General features: G+C 39.3%; 2 protein-coding genes across 2 annotated transcripts; both read left to right on the top strand.

Annotated features, from left to right (window-relative positions):
- Positions 1–5,235: 5,235 nt before the first annotated feature.
- Positions 5,236–5,978, top strand: LOC140831329 (uncharacterized). The gene is made up of 2 exons (XM_073195081.1): positions 5,236–5,386; positions 5,491–5,978. Exons 1-2 carry the CDS (start codon positions 5,236–5,238, stop codon positions 5,976–5,978), a joined length of 639 nt encoding a protein of 212 aa, XP_073051182.1.
- A 5,996-nt stretch (positions 5,979–11,974) lies between these two features.
- Positions 11,975–21,635, top strand: LOC140832853 (dolichyl-diphosphooligosaccharide--protein glycosyltransferase subunit 1A). Its single transcript, XM_073197093.1, has 10 exons — positions 11,975–12,205; positions 12,576–12,620; positions 12,753–13,387; positions 13,475–13,622; positions 13,700–13,876; positions 14,707–14,778; positions 14,872–14,961; positions 20,388–20,546; positions 20,629–20,853; positions 21,240–21,635. Exons 1-10 carry the CDS (start codon positions 11,990–11,992, stop codon positions 21,426–21,428), a joined length of 1,956 nt encoding a protein of 651 aa, XP_073053194.1. The 5' UTR covers positions 11,975–11,989; the 3' UTR covers positions 21,429–21,635.
- The last annotated feature ends 323 nt before the right edge of the window (positions 21,636–21,958 follow it).

Genomic DNA, 21,958 nt, shown 5'->3' with positions numbered 1-21,958 from the left:
TTAAACTTTAGAATATTAAAGAAAAATTTAAATTAATTAAACATAATCCCTTCTCCCCCAAAGGATTATATAATCACCCACATGAGGATAATAATGCATATGTGCGGGCCGGGTGCGGGTTGAACGGGCCTATCACAATCTTAATCATGCACACCAAACACATGATAAGTGAAGGATTAACAATCAATCCCCCCTTATCATGCACACCAAACAATGCCTTAGGGTATCTATATTCTTTACTGTTATACTACACACCATCTCATCAAAAATGTGGTGTCTACATGCTATATAATCATTATCTTAACACATATATTCTCTTAAATTTATTTTAACATTAACACTAATTATTTGTAAGTCCATCTGTCCACTTATTCATCTTATTTTTATTTTACATTAAATAAATTCAATTTCAATTTATTTACAAAATTTAAATAATCGTTAAAATAATTTTTAATTTTTTTTTAGTAAAACTAGCTGTTACTATTTTAGTTTAAATAATATACATATATATAAAATATATAATATATGTAAATAATGGGATGTGCTCGTCTTTAATTAAAAATAATAAAATAAGAAATATTTGAAAGTCTAAATTATTTGGCACAAGTAGATGGGTGATTAACCACCCACATTGGTATTACCACAACACCAATGTAGGTGCTCTTATACAGTGGTAAGATATGACACGATTTGATCATATATCATTCTAATTTTTCAACTCATGTACAAACATTTGGATAACTTATAAAATCTACTATGAAACTTTTGTTAAATAAATTACTTGTAAGCAGAGATGAAGTTTCATTCCTAAGCTTTTGGAAGTGAAATATTCCGAGCTTCTTTCGGTGCATGTTCTTAATTATTGATACCCTATGATTGAGCCCATCAAAATTAGGCTCAAACCAGATTTTGGACCTCTGGCCCATCTCTAGTCAAGATGGAAGGCCCATGACAGACCCATGTATCCTTTTATAAATACCATGTTTGAGCGTCCAATTCAGGCATTCACTATATTGATTTCAGCTGCACCCGTAGCTGCTCTCTCACTCTATTCGCAGTATCTGACTTGAGCATCGGAGGGGCTACGCCGAGACACCCTCCCGGCCTCCTTCTAACGATCTCCTTGGCATCGTCTGTAGAAAGTTCGAGGCCTTCATTCGTACTAGTTTCATATGCTAGAACCGAGCCCTAAATTTTCAGTGAGCATCCCTTGGCATCGTCTGTAGGAAGTTTGAGATTAGACTAGATATGGTATGCCGGAGAGGAAGCAGAAAAACTAACTCGGTATCGTCACGTTCTCAGATGAGACATGAACAACCTCGTCCTGGGATGAGAGCTGAACAACATCGTCCTGAGACGAGAGCCGATGTGAGGCCCGGGGCCGAAGAGGGCGGGGGGTGATCGCCGGTGCTATCAGTTGCACGGACAATGAGCGGCTCCTGGCAGGCTTCTAGGTGGAGGGAACATGAATGAACCGACCCACACGAGAATGAGAGGGATTCCGAGACTGTTCAATGTAATGGACTGTACAGTTGAAGATGAGCTTAAAAGATTTGATTTGTACTACTCATATCACGAAGGTGCATATTCTTTTCGGTAGCTCATCACATAAAAACTCCAAAGTTAAGCGTGCTTGACTTGGGGCAATTTTGGGATGAGTGACCTCCTGAGAAGTTTCCTAGGGTGTGTGTGAGTGAGGACATAAGCACGCTGGAAAGACTCGTCTTAGTACAGTGAGGACAGTCGTCGAATCTGGGCGTTACAGTTGGTATCAGAGCCGACCTCTCTTAGTACGGTGTGGTTCGGGGACGAACCAAGAGGAAGCTGGTGGGCATGTGAGGCCCGGGGCCGAAGAGAGCGGGGGGTGATCGCCGGTGCCATCAGTTGCACGGACAATGAGCGGCTCCTGGCAGGCTTCTAGGTGGAGGGAACATGAATGAACCGACCCACACGAGAATGAGAGGGATTCCGAGACTGTCCAATGTAATGGACAGTACAGTTGAAGAGGGCTTAAAAGATTTGATTTGTACTACTCATATCACGAAGGTGAATCTTTTTTTCGGTAGCTCATCACATAAGAACTCCAAAGTTAAGCGTGCTTGATTTGGGGCAATTTTGGGATGGGTGACCTCCTGAGAAGTTTCCTATGGTACGTGTGAGTGAGGACATAAGCACGCTGGAAAGACTCGTCTTGATACAGTGAGCACAGTCGTCGAATCTGGGGCGTTAGAGCCGATCAACCTCGTCCTGAGAGAATGTGGGGAACCTGACCCTAGAATAGTTAGGACAATTCATTAACAAGACAGTAGACGAGGCCATGAAGAAGAATCAAGAGTCTATGTTTGCCGTAGAACATGCCATTTGCCAGGAACGAGAGGAGAATGCTGAGGGTAATCAAAGCAGGGTTGAAGAGACGTGGCCTCTCCCAAGTGGGGAGAATCCGGAGATGGAGGAGATGTTGAGGGAGATATGAATGTTGAGGCACCGATTGGGAAACAAAACTCAAGCTCTCAAGAAAAAGAGTCATTTTTCCCCCTCCATTTTGGAAGAAAGACTTCCCCAAGTTTTAGACAATCAATTGTGGGAGAGTATGATGACTGACCCAGAAGAACACTTGGGAAGATTCGAGAATGCGGCTTTGTTACATGAGTACTCAGATGTTGTTAGGTGCAGGGTGTTCCTGGGCACGTTGGTGCGATCAGCCCAACAGTGGTTCAATATGCTACATGCCAACTCTATACGGTCTTTCGAGGATTTTTCCACTGCTTTTTTGCACCGATTTGCTAGTAGCAAAATGACACCAGAAAAATTACTTGAGCATGTTCGTGATGAAGCAGCGAGAAATTGAAATTTTGCGAGAATTCATCCAGCCCTTCAACCATGCCGTGCTAGAGATATCAGTGGCTACCCCTGACATCATGATAACTGCCTTTACCCAAGGGCTGAGAGGAGGAGAATTATTCAAATCGTTGGTCAAGAAATCTCAATTGAGCTATGATGATCTCTTAGCTCGGGCGAAAAATTATATAAATCTAGAAAACACCCAACGACACAAGAGGATGTGGCAGAGGCCTGAGAGAAGTAGAGTTGAGGGAACATAAAGATGAGGTAGAAGGAGAGGCGCGAGTGAGAGAGATGAGGATAAAGCTAGAGGCAGATGATAATTCTCATCCCATGTTCCTCTGAATAGGAATCATGACAAGGTGATGGAGGTGAGAGAATCAGATGGGAGGTGGGACAAGTCGTAGAGGGTTGAGTAGCGGATCTAGATTGCCTCCACTGGACAGACAAGAAGGATCCTCATCCTGGAGTCGACCGAGGCCTCGCCCGTCCCCTAAGGGAGGTCGAGGCCCTCCATGGATCAATCAGAGGTTTGGTTAGCAGAGAAGAGAAGAGCGGGGTCAAATGTCCCTCGGGATCCTGACGATCCAAGGAGTAGAATGATCGAGGACAACCTTCATACGAGAGGAATGATTCATATGGTCTCGGGGGGTGCTGTTGATGGAGACTCCTAGCGAGCTCGGAAGGCGCACGAAGAAGGCTGGAGAATTTCGAGATATCTAGGAGTTCAGACTAACCGCAAGATCATGTCATTAGCTTCGGGCCGGAAGACCTTCGAGGTGTTGTGGCTCCACATAACGATGCATTGGTGGTGACAGCTACCATTGCCAATTACGATGTGGCAAGGATCTTTATTGATAATAGAAGTTCTGTGAATATCTTCTTCAAAAGCACGTTGGATCAAATGAAGCTGAAAGGATTTGAGTTTGATCTGGTCTCTACTTCCCTATATGGGTTTGCAGGATATGTCATATCGTCGATGGGTGAGATAGTTTTTCCCTTACCATTGGGGAATGATCCTCGGCGGTAACGAAGATGGTAACCTTCATCGTGGTGGACATCCCGTCATCGTATAATGGAAATCTAGGACGGTCAGCCGTAAAGGATTTTAGAGCTGTAGTTTCCACTTATCATTAGAAGCTTAAGTTTCTGCTGAGAAACGGAATTGAAGTGTTGTGTGGGGACTAGAAAGTTGCGTGTCGGTGTTATTAATGGGTAGTTAAGGAAGAAGGAAAGAGAGCGTGGGTGGAGGTTAACATGAACAGGAGAGGAAGAAACATGTTACCCATAGTGAAGAAGGAGGTTCAAAAGGTGGTGGATGAAGAGCCTGAGATTATAGCGTTGGGGTCCGAGAAGAAGACGCTCAGAATAGCCTCTGACCTTGAACCAAGGGTTGAAGAAGAACCCATTACTTGTTTGTAGGCTAATCTCAACATCTTCACCTAGTCAGCTCAAGAGCTTACAGGGACGACCCTGGATGTTGCAGATGATCGATTGAATATCTTGCCGAATGCTCATCCGGTGAAACAGAAGGAGAGACTCTTCGGGCCCGAGAAAGATAAAGTTATAAAAAAAAGTAGGAGAGTTGCTTAGTGCTGGGTATATTCGAGAATTGTAATTTCCTACTTGGCTATCGAATGTCATCCTAGTGCCGAAGAGTTTGAGGAAGTGGAGGATGTGTATGGACTTCAGAGATCTTAATAAGGCGTGCCCTAAATATTGCTATCATTTGCCTCGAATAGATCAGTTGGTAGATTCCACGGCTGGTCATCAATATTTGTGTATGTTAGATGCTTATCAGATGTACCACCAAATCCCCTTGTCCATGGAGGATCGAGATAAAATGAGTTCTATTACCTCTGAAGGAACCTTCTGTTTTGTGGTCATGCCTTTCGGAATCAAAAATATGGAGCCACATATCAGCGATTAATGGAAAAATTATTTTCTGAGCAGGTGGGGAAGAATTTCAAATTATATGTTGATGATATCATGGTGAAATCAAGCGACTCAACCCAGCTCATACCTGACTTAGTGGAAATCTTTTCCACCCTCAGGTTCTATGGGATGAAGTTGAACCCTCAGAAGTGTATCTTTGGGGTGAGGAGTGGGAAGTTTCTGGGTTATATGGTGACAGAGAGAGGAATTGAGGCTAACCCCGAGAAGGTCCGAGCTATCCAAGATATGGCTTCCCCTCAAGGACCCAAGGATGTTCAACAACTGACGGGGAGGTTTGGTTTATCTCGAGGTCTGCTCATCAAAGCTTACCACTCTTCCGAGTTTTGCGTAAGACGTAAAAATTTGAATGGGGTCCGGATTGTGAGAAGACTTTTGAAGAATAGAAAAAGTGCCTTGCTGAGCTCTATGTCCTGGCCAAACCGACAACAGTGAGCCTTTATGGGTATATTATCTGCCACCGAAGGAGCTGTGAGTTCGGTTCTTGTCAAGCAAGAGGGATCAACTCAACAACATGTCTACTATGTTTCACATGCACTCAAAAAGGGCAGAGATAAGGTACTCAGGGTTGGAGAAGTTGGCTTTGGCTTTGGTAATGACAGTGAGATGCTTGAGACCATATTTCCTATCTTATCCAACTGTGGTGCTCACCAACAGTCTATTAGGTAGGATCCTAACTCATTTAGATATGTCCAGGTCGTTTGGTTAAATGGACTACTGAGCTGGGAGAGTATGATATCCAGTATGAGCCAAGAACAATTATCAAAACAAAACCCTTAGCCGATTTCCTGGCAGAAATTGTACATCACGAGGATGAGGGCCATTGGAAGGTGTACGTGGATGGTTCATCTTCAAAGGATGGAAGTGGGGTGGAGTTGGTACTGATTTCGCCGGCTGGGGATGAAGTGAAGTTGGCTGTAAGGTTGAATGTTCGGGAATCTAATAATGAGGCAGAGTATGAGGCTGTGTTGGCAGGGTTCCGGGCAGATAGGAATGTGGGAGCTGCCCGAGTACTTGTTTTTTCTGACTCACAATTGGTATCGCAGCAGACGAAGGAAGTATATGATGTGAAAGATGAAAAATTTATCGAGTATGCTCGAGAGGTGAAAATGGTTAGAGAGAAGTTCACAGAGGTCATGTTTGAGCAGATTTCCATGAAAGAAATGAAAAGGCGGACACTCTAGCCAAAATGGCCGGGACAATGGGAAGTTGGAAGACTAGAGATGTGGTATTTCATGTCGAACTCACACCCCACACGAGTTTTCCTGCAGTCGAACATGAAGAAGAAGATTGGAGAACTGTTATAAATGGTTATTTGAAGGTTGGAAAGATTTCTGATGACTCTAGGGAAGCTCGTAAATTGAAGATAAAGTGTCGAGTTATCGAAGAGTGTTATAACGAAGATCCTTTGTAGGGCCGCTCTTTCGATGCTTGAGTTATCAAGAAACTGATTATGTGCTACGAGAAGTTCATGAGGGATGTTGTGGAAATCATTTGGGAGCTTATTCTTTGGCAAGGAAAGTGCTGCTCGCAGGTTATTGTTGGCCCTCAGTGTTGCATGATGCCCAAGAGTTAGTGATGTCCTGTGATAGTTGTCAACGTCATGCTCGGTTGCATCACCAGGCAACCGCGCTGATGAAAACTATCATAGCTGCTTGTCCTTTTGACTGGTGGGAAAATGATATTGTGGGACCTTTCCCTGTAGCTCCTGCTCAGAAGAAGTTTCTGTTGGTATCAGTGGACTATTTTTCGAAATGGGTGGAAGCAGAGCCTTTGCCGAGAATCACTGAGAATGATGTTTTAAAATTCTTGTGGAAGAGTATAGTGTGATATGGGGTGCCTAGAAGACTGATATCCGATAATGGATGAAAGTTCTAGGGAGCTAAGATCCCAGCATGGTGTAAAGTGATGAAGATCCAACAAGTCTTTACCTCCGTAGCTTACCCGCAGATTAATGGGCAGGTCGAGGTGACTAATCAAACACTAGTGCAAGGTCTAAAGGTTCGGCTTGGCAACGCTAAGGGCAATTGGGTGGATGAACTACCAAGTGTCTTGTGGGCATATCGAAACACTCCAAGGAAAGGATCAAACGAACAAAAGAAACTCCATTCAGTTTAGTCTATGGTAATGAGGCACTGCTCCCGGCTGAAATTGGATTGGAAGAGTAATTAAAGTCTACTTACTTGGGATGCGCCTAGTAGAGGATAATAGTAATTAAAGTCTACTTACTTGGGATGTTTCTAGTAGAGGATAAGAAGTTGGGGAGAGGAAAAATTAAATTATACCTACTTTGGATGCGCCTAGTAGAAGAAAAGAGTTGGAGATAGAAAAAATTAAATTTTACCTACTTAGGCTGCACCTAGTAGGGGAGAACAGTTGAGGGGAATAAAAATTAAATTTTACCTACTACGACTGCGTCTAGTAGAGGAGAAAAGTTGTAGTAGAGGAGAAGAGTTGAGTAGACTGAAAAACAATTTTACCTACTGAGGTTGAGCCTAATAGAGGAGAAGAGTTTAAGAGATTGAAAATTAAATTTTATCTACTGGGGGTGAGCCTAGTAGAGGAAAAGAGTTGAGAAGAGAAAACATTAAATTTTATCTACTTGGGCTTGCTTCTAGTAGAGGAGAATAGTTGGTGAGAAGAAAAATTAAATTTTACTTAGGCTGCGCCTGGTAGAGAGAAGAGTTGGGGAGAGAAAAAATTAAATTTTACCTACTTAGGCTGCGCCTGATAGAGGAGAAAAGTTGAGAGGAAGTAAAATTAAATTTTACCTACTTCAGCTGTATCTAGTAGAGGAGACTGAAAATTAAATTTTACCTACTGAGGCTGAGCCTGGTAGAGAAGAAGAGGTTGGGAGATTGAAAATTTAATTTTTCTACTGCTAAGGCATCGCCTAATAGAGGAGTCAGAAGGTGAAGAGGTGAAACTTTTATTTTCCCGCTAAGGCGTCGCCTAGTAGATCAGTCAGGGTGAGGAATTAAAATTTTTATTTTAGTGCTAAGGCATCCGCCTAGTAGAGGAGTCAGAGGGTGAGGAGGTGAAACTTTTATTTCTTCCTAAGGCATCCTCTAACAGATGAGTCAGAGTGAGGAAGTAAAACTTTTATTTTCCTGCTAAGCCATCGCCTAGCAGATGAGTCATGAGTGAGGAAGTGAAACTTTTATTATCTGGGCTGCGTCTAGTAAAGGAGAAGTGGTGGGAGATTGAAAATCATATTTTACCTACTTAGACTATGCCTAGTAGAAGAGAAGAAGAAAGGAAATCAAAAGTTAGATTTTATTTGCTAAGTTAAGCATGACAGAAGAAAAGATGTGACGAAAGGGAGATAGATTTGATAAGCTCACATTCTAGCCGATTTTATTTACCCAATGGTTCCAAACATCGGAGATAAACCCAGAAGAAGCAATATGTTCAAACGCAAGATACTCAATGTAGCATAAAGTGAGTCTCATACCAAAAATGTGCAAAAAGAGATAGCCAAATATAAGCGTCGTAAAATCCATAATCACATAACAGTACAGAAAGTAAAGCAGTGCAGTGTATGACAAATACGGTCCGAAGGCATACATCATCTGCATCAATGAGAAAACAACATAAGTAAAGGAACGTCATCTAAAGGTCAGGAGGGAGACTCGCTACGAAGTCCTCAAGGCTGATGGAGTCGGTGGAAGTGCTTGTCGGAGGGTAGCCGTGAGTCTTGAAGAGGTCGAATGCATCATCGAAACACACCTCCAAGTAATGGAAAGCTTTCAGACCACAAATCTCGTTGAACTCTTCAGACTTGAGGAATTCTTCCTTGAATGATAAGGCTTCTTTCACATGTTGCGCCTTGGCGTCTTTAAGGTCCCTGCGGACTTGTGCTAGTTCAGCTCAGGAATTTTTTGACTATTCCTTCAACTTTTGGATTTCTTTTGTCTGGTCTTCTCTTAGTCGCTGAAGCTCCTCCTCTTTCTCCTATTTCTTCTTAAGAAGCTCATCATATTGAGCTTGGGACTTCGAAATCTCCTTAGCATGTGTCGCTTTCACCTCATCAATAATCGCTTGAAGCTGGTCGCGAAGAGCCTTACCCTTGCGTAAATCGTAGCAGGCGTTAGACCTGATAACGTCGGCGCGCTCAACCAACTCCCCTAGATACATGATGCCCTGAATAAAGAAGACGAAAATGAGAGAACATGAATAAAACCAATCGTAAATTGAACTTTGAGTTAAGTTTTAAAGGGAGAAATATACCCCAGTGAAACTATTGCACGTCCGGCGGGCAAGATCAAACTATCTCAGTGAACTCAAGAAATGCTGTCTCTGCGTGGGAAGGGAGCTCATATAATAGCTTTTGAGCAATGTGAGTGAGACCTTGTCCAACAATAACTGATTCCAGGGTATACAAAGGATGTATCACGGGCCCAGAAGGATGTTCATCATCTGATCTGGACACCTCTTGAGAAGAAGCCGATGTGATTGAGATCTCGGAAATTTTCGCTTACCCTTCTATTAGACTGATGGGCCCGAACCTGTGGTTGTCTTATTTTTTCCAGACTGCGGAGGGGACTTTGTCTGAGGAGGTGGGGAGGAGGCTCGCTTCTGGGTGGATGAGGATCAGCCTGCCTTTTTCTTCATTGTGGTAGGTGACACAGCAGGTTTGTTCGCACCAGTAGATCAATTTCCCTTCATGTTTGTCGTGGCTGCTGGTATAACTGGCTTTTGGGGTGCTGATGATGAACCCCCAGCCTTCCCATTCTTCGCAAGCTCCTGGAGAAATATGACATTCATGACTCTAGTACCTGCGAATAAAAACAATGAACCAGATGATGATGTTATCAAAGAGCATAATAAGTATAAACGAAACAAGATGTGTGAAAAGATAAAAATAGCTACCAACGTCCCCCTTCAGCTTAATTATTGCTGAACTTAACCCGGCATAGCACATGAGATCTTCAGATAAGAGTTGGGGAACACTAAAGCATCGTTATCCTAATATACTCATTATGCGCAGATATGTCTTATCTTTCTTGAAATCCTTGGAAAGCTTATGCTTGGTGAAGGTAGGGTACCTCTCCGGGGAACAAGTCAACTCTTTGGGAGGTTAGATAAGGAAGAAGTAATTTTTCCAACTCTTCACGTGACTGGGATCCCCATCAAAAAGCTCATGGCTGGATCGAGAGGTCATGTAGAATGGCCCTTCCTTTGATTTGACCAAGACCCAGAAGTAAGAGAAAGTGGTGCAATCTAGAAAGAGGTATAGAGCTCTAAATAACACGGTGAAGATGCATATCGAGCGGAAAGCATTGGAGGTGAGCTGACTAGATGCACCTGATAATAACTACTTAGCTCCTGGAGTAAATCGCATAGGGGAAAACGGAAACCCGCATCTAAGTGGTGTTGGGAAAAAATATAACAACCTTTGGGGGCTAGATAGGACTGGTCTTCGGGGATAGGAATGATGATTTTGTAGGAAGAGAGAATGTATCATGAAACCCTAAGTTTTGACTCACTAGTGGGAGGAATGTGGACGATAGGTGGCCATACCATAGATTATCGACGTTGGATATGTTCATCTGTTGGTTCACATGACGAATTTCCTTACCAGGATGACTATGGGTGACGACTTCCTCCTCATACGAATCAAGGGTAAATTCAAGATCTTCTAAGGAAGTATTACTCTCGTCAGACTCGCTAGACCTCTCGGAATCACTCGAGGAATTTTACTCGGAATCAGATGATGACATGGGTGCTAAGGATAATTAAACAAATAGCAGAGAAAATTTACTCGAAAAAAGTGTGGAAAATACTCGAGGAATAAAAACAAGAGAACAAGCAGGTGGTGGGTGGAGCGATTGGGCACTCGAGGCTGCTGGTGCAGGGCAAGCGTGCGAGGCGTGTGGGCAAGCGCTTGAGGTGGCAGGGTAGAGTGTGCGGCCTAGCACGCGGGGCGTGTGGGCGCTGGGCGAGGATGTGCGGAGGAGAGCGCGAGCGCACGAGGATGGGGCGACGCGGGCAGGGGCTGACAGACAATGGTGAAGACTTGGGTACGAACGTGAGCGGGAACGTGGGCGAGGTGCTGAGGGGAGGAAGGAAATATTGTGTGTAGAGAGAAAAATTAGTGGGAAGCATAGAATGAGGTGGGGAAATAGGCACCTATTTATAGGAGAGCCGAGCCCCACATAGATCTGACCCTTCAAGATGGGAATGTGGTTTCATTTATTTCCAAATTTTTGGAGATTAACGAGCAGCAGAGGAAGAATACACAACTCACATGTTGTAAACTGAGAACAGAATTAATCGAACTTCGAACCTGCGATTTAGTTCGACTTGGGAGAGGGAGATTGGTGATACCCCATGACTAGACCCATCAAGATTAGGCCAAACTAGATTTTGGACCCCTGGCACATCCCTAGCCAAGGTGGAAGGCTCATGACAGGCCCATGTATCCTCCTATAAATACCAGGTTTGAGCGTTCAATTTAAGCATTCACTATATTGATTTCAGCAGCACCCTTAGCTGCTCTTTCACTATATTTGCAGTATCTGACTTGAGCATCGGAGGGGTTATTCCGGAACACCTTCCTGGCCCCCTTCTAATGATTCTTTTCGTGATTTCATGCTTAGAGCAAATTCGATGCATGCTTTCGGACTAGTATCATCTGTTGGAACCGAGCCCTAAATTTTCAGTGAGCATAAATTATGTTGTAGTTATTCTTATACGAGGCTTTCAATTTTAGCACTTGGTCACGTGATGTTTTGTTGTTAACTTCTAATCTCCATAAAATATATAATTATCATGAAAAACCGTCTCAATGAAAATGTCTCTATCCAGTCCCAGATGTTTGACCTATGTCCCGATCGCTCATAAATATCATTGCTGCATCGAGATGTGAATGACTTCCAACTGGGCTAAGCAGCAAAATCATTCTTGAAGTTGTTGCTAAAACAATTATAAATGAAATATTTGGGAAAAATGAAGAAGATTCAAAATCAAGTTGGTTTTGTTCAGGAAATCTTGTTGTAGTTGATTTGAAAATTGTCGATATATTTAGTCAAAATCTGCTCATCTTTTAAAATAATCTTCTATTTCAAATGATGGATATTTTGAGACTGAATATTTTTTGGGGAAAAAAATAAAGGTGGATAAACACAATCATTCATTAGAATTTTGCCCATAACACGCAAAGTCGTGTTTTATTTTGCAGCGACTTATCGAGATGCAATGCGACTTATGCATCCTAAAACCTCACCAAAGTCATCAGTCCCAGATCTCCTCCTCAGTTCACTACTTGCTCGTGACTGAAATTATTTCTGCGGCCGACCCAAAAATGAAGCGATTTCGATTTGATCTGTCGTTGTTCATACTTCTTGGATTCTGCATGCTTTTCTCACCTGCCGTCTCCAGCCTTGTCATCTCCCAGCTCGATCGCAAGGTAAAAATCTGATTCTAAAGATTTGTTTTTGGGATTTTTTGTTGGGTTTTTAGATTGGGATACATTTGTGTTCATTTGCGTTGCTTGTTATCCTTTTCTCTTTAATTTTATTTTCCGTATTGAATTGTTTGTATTTATGTGAAAGTTTTCCTGTTGAAGCCCATATATTATTAACAAGCCTAAAAATATGAGCATTTTGTCTGTGGCCTGGACGGTGAATCATCTTTGTGGGTTTTGTTTAAAACTGAAAATTCTATGTTCATTTTTTTTTCTGGGGTCATTTAGATTTTTAGGATTATGATATACTGTAACGTGGTTTTCGAATTTTGTCCATGCTGTATGGCTAACTTTGAGTGATCTTCTGGTGCAGATTGATTTATCATCACATATTGTACGGAGCACTGTATCGCTGAAGGTTGTTTTTTCACCTCAAGTTTCTGTGTTGTGAGATAGGTTGTTGGTTTTAGTGATCAATTGAAGATGCATTTAGCTCATCTAAGCAGCTATCAATGTTTATTTTTTTGGTTTGCTGTTATATTGTCTGCAGGTAGAAAATAATGGTGATGACTCGGTATCAGAGGTTTTATTACCTTTCACTGAAAAACAAGCAAAAAGCTTGGCATTTTTGACAGCGTCCATTGGTGAAGGGAAAGGAAAAGCAAAAGGCTCTTTTGATAGCGTTCCTCTTAAACCTGTAAATCCTGAGGGAATGAATCCAAAATTGACTTGGTACTCTGTCTCATTACGCAAGGAACTTCTGAAGGGAGGAAGCATAACTTTGGAGGTCAAAGCTGTATATGCTCAAATACTGAGACCATTTCCTGAAAAAATAACACAGGCTGATGTTCAGCTTGTTTCCTTTGAGGAGAGTGCATGTTACCTCTCACCTTATGCGGTTAATGTTCAGTTACTTACTGTTAAATTACCAGAACCAAAAGTTGAATCTTATACTAAGTTGGATATTTCAAAGTTTTCTGGTTCAGAAATAAAATATGGTCCTTATGAGAATATTGCTCCTTTCTCAAGCATACCAATAACCGTTCACTATGTCAACAACCACCCATTTTCTGTTGCTCGAGAGTTGGTACGTGAGATAGAGATTTCCCATTGGGGAAATGTGCAAGTCACTGAAAGCTATAACCTTGTTCATGCTGGTGCTGAGATCACTGGGGAGTTTTCAAGGTAGAACTATCTCACTTTTCGGAACAATCCTGTTTCTTCTATTTTAATTGACACCAAGTTTTTATTCTATCGTTCCTATAATTGCAGACTCGACTACCAGGCCCGGCCCCATGTAAGAGGTGCATCAGCATTCCGAAATCTTGTTGCCAAGTTACCGCCAAGAGCTCATTCCATTTATTTTAGGGATGAGATAGGAAATATTTCCACATCTAATGTATGGAGTGATTCAACAAAGGTGCGTCTTGATTCTCTTGGTATAAGCTTTTGCATTTTATTTGCTTCTATGGTTAGTCGTTTTTTCAACGATTGCAGACACTATTGGAAATTGAACCTAGGTATCCGATGTTTGGTGGTTGGAGATCTTCTTTCACTGTTGGATATGGCTTGCCGCTTCAAGATTTCTTGTTTCTGTCTGAGGGAAAACGCGTCCTTGACATCTCCTTTGGTTGTCCGATGAATGAAGTGGTTATTGAAAATCTTACTGTAAAGGTAAAGTTTCTATGGATACTCTCAATTTGTATTAAAATTTTTGGATATGGCTCAGTTAACTAGGCTTCGTATTGTCTTTGAAATGAAGAAGTCCAAATTTTTTCAACGATTAGAGTGTCATGTTGTTTATCCTGTTTTCTGGTTGTCCTGATTTTGGTGCAAGTACATATTCATTTGTCTGTGCTTGTCCAAATTTATTTGGACGAAGAGTGATGGTGGATTAGGTACTGTATCTCCATTTTGAGTCTTCAAAATGGGTGGTCGGACCAGCCCGCCCCGCTCCGTCATGAAAAATAGGCAGGACGGGTTATGGTTTTAGTGGCCCATCTGGGTTGCGGGTTGTGGCGGGCCAGCCCCGGCAGCTTTTTTAAAAAATAAATTTTCTAATTTTCCATTATTTTTTTGTGAATTGTTGCATCAAGACACTTATTTTTAGAGATGTATTTTGGAATTTAAAACTAGCATTTGATGTGTTTTTAATGTCTTGCATTTTTTTATAATTAAGTTTCTATTTATGTTATTCATATTGTTTGAATATGTGATTTTTTTATTTAAAATATAATCAGACATTGAAATCTTATACGATTTGTTTGTCGTGACATGTAATACTTGTTATTGTGTAACATTGCTAATATTTTTGTTTGAAAGCTCAAATATTAGTGTTGCTTTCATATTTTTTATTGATTTCTGGTGGGTTTGTCTGCCTAACCTAGAACCCGCGGCGAGGCGGGTTGAGGCTTTTCTGCCCCGCCCCATTTGATGGCGGCCCGACCCGTTTGACAGCTCTATTTCCATTTAACTGCTTTCATATATCCATTCTTTAATTTCAGATTGTTTTGCCAGAGGGGTCAAATGATATTTCTGCATCTGTTCCGTTTCCAATTGAACAACAGTCTCAAGAGGTGACAGAACTGTGGTTATTTTCTTAACTTATTGTCCCTCTAATTGGGTAGTTATGTCCCTAATGCTATTTATTATTTTGTGAGGTGGTGCAGACAAAGTTCTCCCATCTGGATATGGTTGGCAGACCAGTTGTTGTATTAGAAAAGAAAAATGTCGTGCCTGAGCACAATCAACATTTTCAGGTATGTTGCAGTTATATGTCATATTTCAATTTTGTTCGTTAAAAATGATTTTTTTCGGAAAATTGATTTTTTGATCCTTTATGTTTTGCCTCTTGCGATTTTGGTCTTTTATGTTGTCTAAATTCAGTTTTAATCCGCTATCTTTGTTTTTTTGGTGTTGTAATTTTAGTCATTTTTCCGACGTGACAATGGTGTGACACCGATGCAATGTTGATGTGACGTTGACGTGTATAGTGTCACATCAGCTCTCCAGATGAAAAATAACTAAAATTGCCAACAATAAGAAGATGTAGGACTAAAATTGAAATTTGAAAACCACAAAAAAAAACATCTAGGACCAAAAAAGTAATCTTCCCGATTTTTTACTGTTATTAATTTGCTTTAATTACAAGAAAACAAGGCACAACTAGAATTCTTGAAACTGTTATGAAGAAAAGATATCAAATCGTAAAGAAATGTTTTCGTCTTATGGATTGTACTCTTTGCATATTAAGGCAACACGTGGTTCGTAGGATATGTATATTGAATGATTAGTAATTTGGGTGATAACAAATTATAAGTAAGAATATATAACATATTGGGAGAAAATATATTTGTTTGGTATGATTTTTATGGGAATGACAACTTATTTATTTTAATGTGTTAAGAACAAAACACCCACTTACACTACTGACCGACGATTTCTGTTGGGAATTGTAGCAAGTGTATTGGGTGAAGTTATAATAAATTAGATGAAGTCCAAGTCGTCCGCACAGAGATTATTATCTGATTACTATGATATAAATTATTTAATCTAATCAAGATTAAATCAATGAAATGATTATTATGATTATTTAAACTAATTAAAAAGCACTGAATTATTCTAAAGTCAAATTGCAACTAAACTAATTGATGGTAGGATTGAGCTTAGGTAGATTCCCATCGGCTCCATCCCAAAGAAACACAAACTTTTGGGTGCTTAAAAACCTATACAAGGAAAATAAAAATGAAAAAAGAAGACCTCCTGGAAGAAAGACAAGAAATGAGTTCAACAGACCACCGATAATTATGTATGTTGCTCTCCAGATCTCAAAATCTCCATTTCCCCTATGATTTTGAGTCTCCATACTTCAATGGGAGATGATTCTTTCCATGTGCAGCTATCGGCAGGGTATGAAAGAGGGGATGGAGTGATTTGATTAGGTAAGGGAAATGAGCATTTTTGTAATTTCCATGTGTTATCACAGGTACTGTGAAATAATTGTTGCCCTATCAATGGAAATGGGGTGAGAAGGGACTTGTTTTCTGGCCACTAAGGTTTTATTATCACTAGTTGAAGGATTGATGGGCCAGGAAATAAACGAGACAACCGTAGGTTAAGGAGCTAATCCTAAGCCTATCGCCCATACCAAACGTATTCTAAGAGTGTTTATCGTTAATGAATCCACGTAGACTGAGGGGGTACTTTTGCAATTCGTGATTATTTAGATTAGCCTTGTTAGCTATGGATAGGAAAAGAACAATTTATGAAATCTAGTGGCAAGAGCCCGCCAACAAAAGGAAGGCAATGATTATTCTATTGGTGATGCTCAACTCATAGAGGCTTGTAAAATCAATTGTCCCATTCGTTTTTTAGAAATCATTATTATGCTGTTGCTTATCCTAATTTATGCTAAAAAGTTAATAATTGAAGATAACTTTCACAGGTTGAATTATGACCTTTTCCACTAAATGGTATTTAGCATCAAAGATGCCTAAAATAGGTATAAAATGTAATGATTATTTCACTAGTTTTCACATAGGATCGTTAAATGCTATATCATTGTCAAACCTGGCTCTAGTATTATAACTTAGATGGGGACAATACTATGAATTTCAAAGGATAACTTAAATGCATAGTAGAAAAATTTTTGTTATTATATGTTCCATGTTGAAATTTCTGAACCAAGTCTAGTCGCAAATTAGAAGGGGATGAATTTGAAATCCATGAGGTTTGGATAAAGTATTTTTGAAGTTTTGCTTTTTGTTTTTTGGAAAATTTTCAATCGCATTATTTCATATTTCAAAATTCAAATCATCGTATTATAAATTATAAATAATGTAACATTTCTCTTTTTAAGCGATCATTTTGTTATTTCACTTTTCTCTCCACTATTGTTTGAAATCAACTATCAAAGACAATTATGTCACATATGTTCTCCATTTTTAGTTGGTCGTTGTATTATCTCACCTTTTTACGTTTACTTCACATCATTTGTAACTTATCACATAGTAATAAAAAAATGCAAGACGCATTAAAACGCTCAGGTGTCCTTGGGCTTAAAGTGCAAGCGCAAATCAAAGCGCACACTTTATAGAAATATAGCGCAATGAATAAAATATTCTAAAAAGTAAAAATACAATCAATTTATTTCAAAAAATATTAAACATGAGATATCAAATATTAATTCATTATCATTTTCATCTTCCAAGTATCAAATATTAAAATGTCAGGATAGAGGGTAGAGAGCCCGATGTCATGGTTTCCTTTGCTCTCTTTTTTAATAAATAGTGGAGAAATCAGACTTATAATGGGCGATTTCTCCTTTGTTAGATATTTTTAACAAAAAACTGTTTCTTCTCCTAAGCGCGCGAAAAGCGCGTGCTTCGTGCGCATTTGACAACTATGACCTATCATATAAGTTTTCAGACCTATTTCTGGAAAATGGAAATCTTTCAATTCCTGGTGCGATGAGCCACGAGGCCATGAAAGCTCTAGATTAATGGGTTTAAGTTTATTTATTTATGTGTCTTATCGTTTATTTTTGCATTTTATTTGTTTATTTACGAATGTATTATATAAACATGGGATGAGGATAGATCAGAGAAGTAGAGAAGTAATTTTTTATTTTTAAGATTTAAGTTTATCTTAGACTAAAGTAGTAGTGTTGGAAAAAGACTCTTATATAGGTGTTCTTGGAAAAGGACAATCTAATGGCCATTTCAAAATCATCATCCACCTCACTCAAGCATGTTTTAGAAATATATACCAAGTAATGTGTGGAACAACTATAACCTAGATTTTCAGTAGTTGTTTTTTAAGTGTATGCAATACCTTAATTGATAAGCATTAAATAACTCATAGAGGTCATCTTTCATGTATTCTTTTGTAACCACATTTTTTCCAATATTGTTATACATTATGTCAAACAAAAACACTATGAACTCTTTGTCAATACCAAAAACTCTATGACTCCAATTTATGACGCAGATCAAGTGTCACGACATAATATAAAATCATAAATAGTTTTTCATTTGACACCCAATTCTTAGCATATTAATATTTTTCATTGACCCACGATACTTGAAAAATGAATACGATTTATATTATGTTATATCCTTGATTGATGCCTTAACGATGGAGTTCATAGAATTTCTTTTCATAAAGTGTGTGCCGATATTGGAAAAAATGAGGTTATGAAATAAAAATGAAAGATGTTCTTTATAAGTTATTTAATGATTATAACTTAAGAATTAGGATACTGTCATGCACTTCAAAGAACTTTCGAAAGTTTATGTTCTTTGTAAGTGTTCCAAAATTTACTTAAAAGATACTTCTTAGAAATGTTCGAGCGAGTGGTTGATGATTTCGAAATGGTTCTAAGATTGTAACTAAAATAAGAGTTCAAGATGTGCAAGAGTGGGGGATGAGGTAATAAAATATGAGTTAGAAATATGTAGTAGGTGAGGAGGGGAAAGAGAATTTTGATACATTAAGTTGGTGGAGACAAATTTATTCAAGTTTCCAATTCTTTCTCGAATTGTCTAGATATATTAGTAGTTTCAATCTCCACTGATGCTTCAGAGGCTGCATTTAGTATGGGAGGACATGTATTTGATGCATTTAGGAGTTCTTTATCTCCAAGGTAGTTCAGTCTTATTTGTTCTCAACATTGGCTTTGATCCAAAACAAATTAACTTGGAGGAAGATTTGTGTGACATTGAAATGATTGAGAAAGTTACTTTTAATATAAGTTTTTTTACTTTAATTCAAATGATTTTGTCACATGTACTTGAGGAAGATTTGTGTGACATTGAAATGATTGAGAAATACTAACACCTATCTTAATTTATTTTTTAAAATTGACAAAAATAGGTATTGATTCATCTCTTATTCACATTTAGCCATCATGGCCTATTCAAGACTGGGAATCGAAAAAATATGTAATCACCGTGCTGATTCAAGATGTTAAGTCATGTGAACTTCGTGTTATGGATTTTGTTTGATTATTTACTGGAAACAAGAAATTGACACACACTCTTTTATTATGTTATCAACTTGTCATGGAAAACTTTTGCATTTTTTGGTTTATTTATTTGGGCTTGTTATTTTACTTACTGTGAAGGAGAATAATTCAATTTATAATTTGTTAATGATGCTCTAGGATTGAAATTCAAACCACAGTAAATAAACGTGGTAAAGACTAGAGAGTGTTGGTAAATATTCAGGTACCCGACTTAGGCGGGTTTGGATGTTCAAATTTTTTTACTATCCAAACAATTGGGTATCTGATCCGAAGAACCAGAATGTCAAAAAAAAAAACCAGCCCGTGCCCACCCTTATCACTAGGAGGAAAAAAAACCCAATTTGTGAAGAAATTGAGCAGCTCAGAAATGGAAGAACGAAGGATAAAATCGCTGTGCTACAATTGCAATGGGTCTGCAGGCCAAGGCATCGGCGCAAGGACTATTTTGGTTGGAGGGATTGGAGAAATAATACCAGTCGATGGAAGGGAGGATGTGACCGTGGTGGCATAACATTACCCGTTATTCGTATTTGAGGACAAACATGAGTCTCAAGGGGTTGATGATGTGATGAGTAACGACACTATGCAAGCACAAGATAAACGGACTTTAGTTTATTTATTTATTTGCGGTTTATTATTTATTTCTAATTTACCTTGTACTTTATAAACATGGGATAAGGATAGAAGTAAGGGTTACTTCTACTCCTGTCTTGTGTGGACTTAGTGGGTGAAGCTTTGCTGCGGAGGCAGCGAGAAATTTTTTTCTTTGTGATTGTGTATTTTAGTTGGAAAGGGACTCTTGTATAAGACGTGCTTGGAGAATAAAAGAAGTCATCTGAAATTCCCCCCCCCCCCCCCAACAAAAAAAATAGTGCCTCAGACATCGATAGCTTCTCTCATAATGAGCCTCAAATCCAATTATCAAAATGGATTGAAAAGACCGTAAATCTAACGATGTGTATAGCATTATGCATCTCAATGATTATTCATTTAACGATGTGTATAGCATTATGCATCTCAATGATTATTCATTTAACGATGTGTATAGCATTATGCATCTCAATGATTATTCATTTAATAGTCTCATAACGCAATACTGACTTGTAAGTTGCAGCTATTTTTCTTCTGGAACAAGCTAATATGTATAATTTTTTGCCTCAGGTCTCTTATCAATTCAGCAATCTTTCCTTGCTTAGGGAGCCGATTATGCTGGTTTTTGGGTTTTTCCTCTTCTTTGTGGCATGTATAGCATATGCACATGCAGACTTGACAATCTCTAAGTCATCTTCATCTTATCTTTCAAAGCTGCAGTGGGATGAGGTATGTCATCGCTATTCCCTTTTCTGTCTCTGGTTAGATGGAAAAATAAGAAGAGCATTAGTTAATCTGGAAAGCTGTACAGGTCCAAACTGCAATTCAGCAGTTCCAGAATGTTATGAACCGATGTCTGATTATTCATGACAAGCTAGAAGCATCATTGCGTGATCTTTCAAGGACTGGCGATCTTCAGACTTGCAAAGCAGCACGCAAAGCTGCTGATAGTACACTTAAGGAGCTATCGAAGGAGTTGAAACCATTGTTGTCATTTTTGCAGTCTTCTTCGCAGGCTACTCAGCTACTTCCAAAGGTTCTTCCTTTCACTTCATTTACTTGAATTTACTGATCACTGATCAATTCTTGTCTTCTTGAAATTTAAGGAAACAAATTATTTCCTATTTGGAGAAAAACCAAGTTCCTGCAATTCTGTTGGGTAAAAAGGAAAAGGAACAGTCCTTTTCACGAGTTCAAAAAATTATGTTTTCCAACCTTCTCCTCAATAGTGAGCATCACGTTTCTCGGTCGGGAAGTAAGCTTATAGTAGCTTCGGAGATTATAGATTAGTGGGTGACTCGTGCTTTCAGTTTTCTCCAATTACTGCCATCTTCACTTATCATCCAAATATCTGGTTGGAAAGTGTTACGAGCAAGGTGTTTCTGGTTTCAAAGTCTCATATTTTACCTGTTAATATATAAGGTGGACGAGCTAGTGTCCAAAGAGAAGGAATTGCAAGAGAAGCTGATGTTGAAACACTCCACCGTAACAGACTCTTACGAGAAGAAATCTGGGGGCCGAGAGATCGAAAACCGTGTCGCCTCGATCCAACAGAAGATTTCAGTCTTGAGACAGGAAGTCGACGATCTTCTTGAAGTTATCGATATATAGTTGAGGTCGGAAAAAGTTTTACCTTATTAGAATTTCACTCTGTGACCACTTTGTATCTGCTGGGTTAAAAAAATTTGTTAGACAAAGCAACTTTATTTTTAATTTAATGTGTTAGACTTGGGACACTATCATTAGGCACCGTATCCTTTTTCATTCCTTCATCCAACATTAACTTTAAGTTATATAAAGAATTGAAATTATATATGATCATGTTATCTATATATATATATATAGATTTATTATCCGTGTATAATATATCCTTCGATCTTATTTCACGAGTCAAACAATATCATGATGCATATGACATCAGGTGACGACTTTACATTAACATTGATAATTTAAATCCATCAGTGTTCTTAGCATCATATTTGGCTATCAAAGTAGTATTTAAAAGTCTTTTTCACACTATCAATGTTCTAAAATGGGGTAAATGGTAGTCGGACGGTGGTCACCCACCGCCTAAGTGTGTAGGTGGTGGCAAGCTGCAACTCGCCCTCATGGAGCCGGAATCGTTAGTAATCGTCGGTTCG

The sequence above is a fragment of the Primulina eburnea genome, chromosome 5 (genome assembly GCF_022965805.1).
Source record: "Primulina eburnea isolate SZY01 chromosome 5, ASM2296580v1, whole genome shotgun sequence".
Taxonomy (NCBI): Eukaryota; Viridiplantae; Streptophyta; class Magnoliopsida; order Lamiales; family Gesneriaceae; genus Primulina; species Primulina eburnea.
This window is presented reverse-complemented; position numbering and strand designations above follow the sequence as displayed.

Coding starts and splice junctions, on each gene's coding strand:
- LOC140831329 (XM_073195081.1), top strand. CDS start 5,236: ATGGGTATATTATCTGCCACCGAAGGAGCTGTGAGTTCGGTTCTTGTC. Junction 5,387..5,490: donor AGAAGTTGGCTTTGGCTTTG/GTAATGACAGTG, acceptor AGATATGTCCAG/GTCGTTTGGTTAAATGGACT.
- LOC140832853 (XM_073197093.1), top strand. CDS start 11,990: ATGCAATGCGACTTATGCATCCTAAAACCTCACCAAAGTCATCAGTCC. Junction 13,623..13,699: donor TATGGAGTGATTCAACAAAG/GTGCGTCTTGAT, acceptor CAACGATTGCAG/ACACTATTGGAAATTGAACC. Junction 14,779..14,871: donor TTGAACAACAGTCTCAAGAG/GTGACAGAACTG, acceptor GAGGTGGTGCAG/ACAAAGTTCTCCCATCTGGA.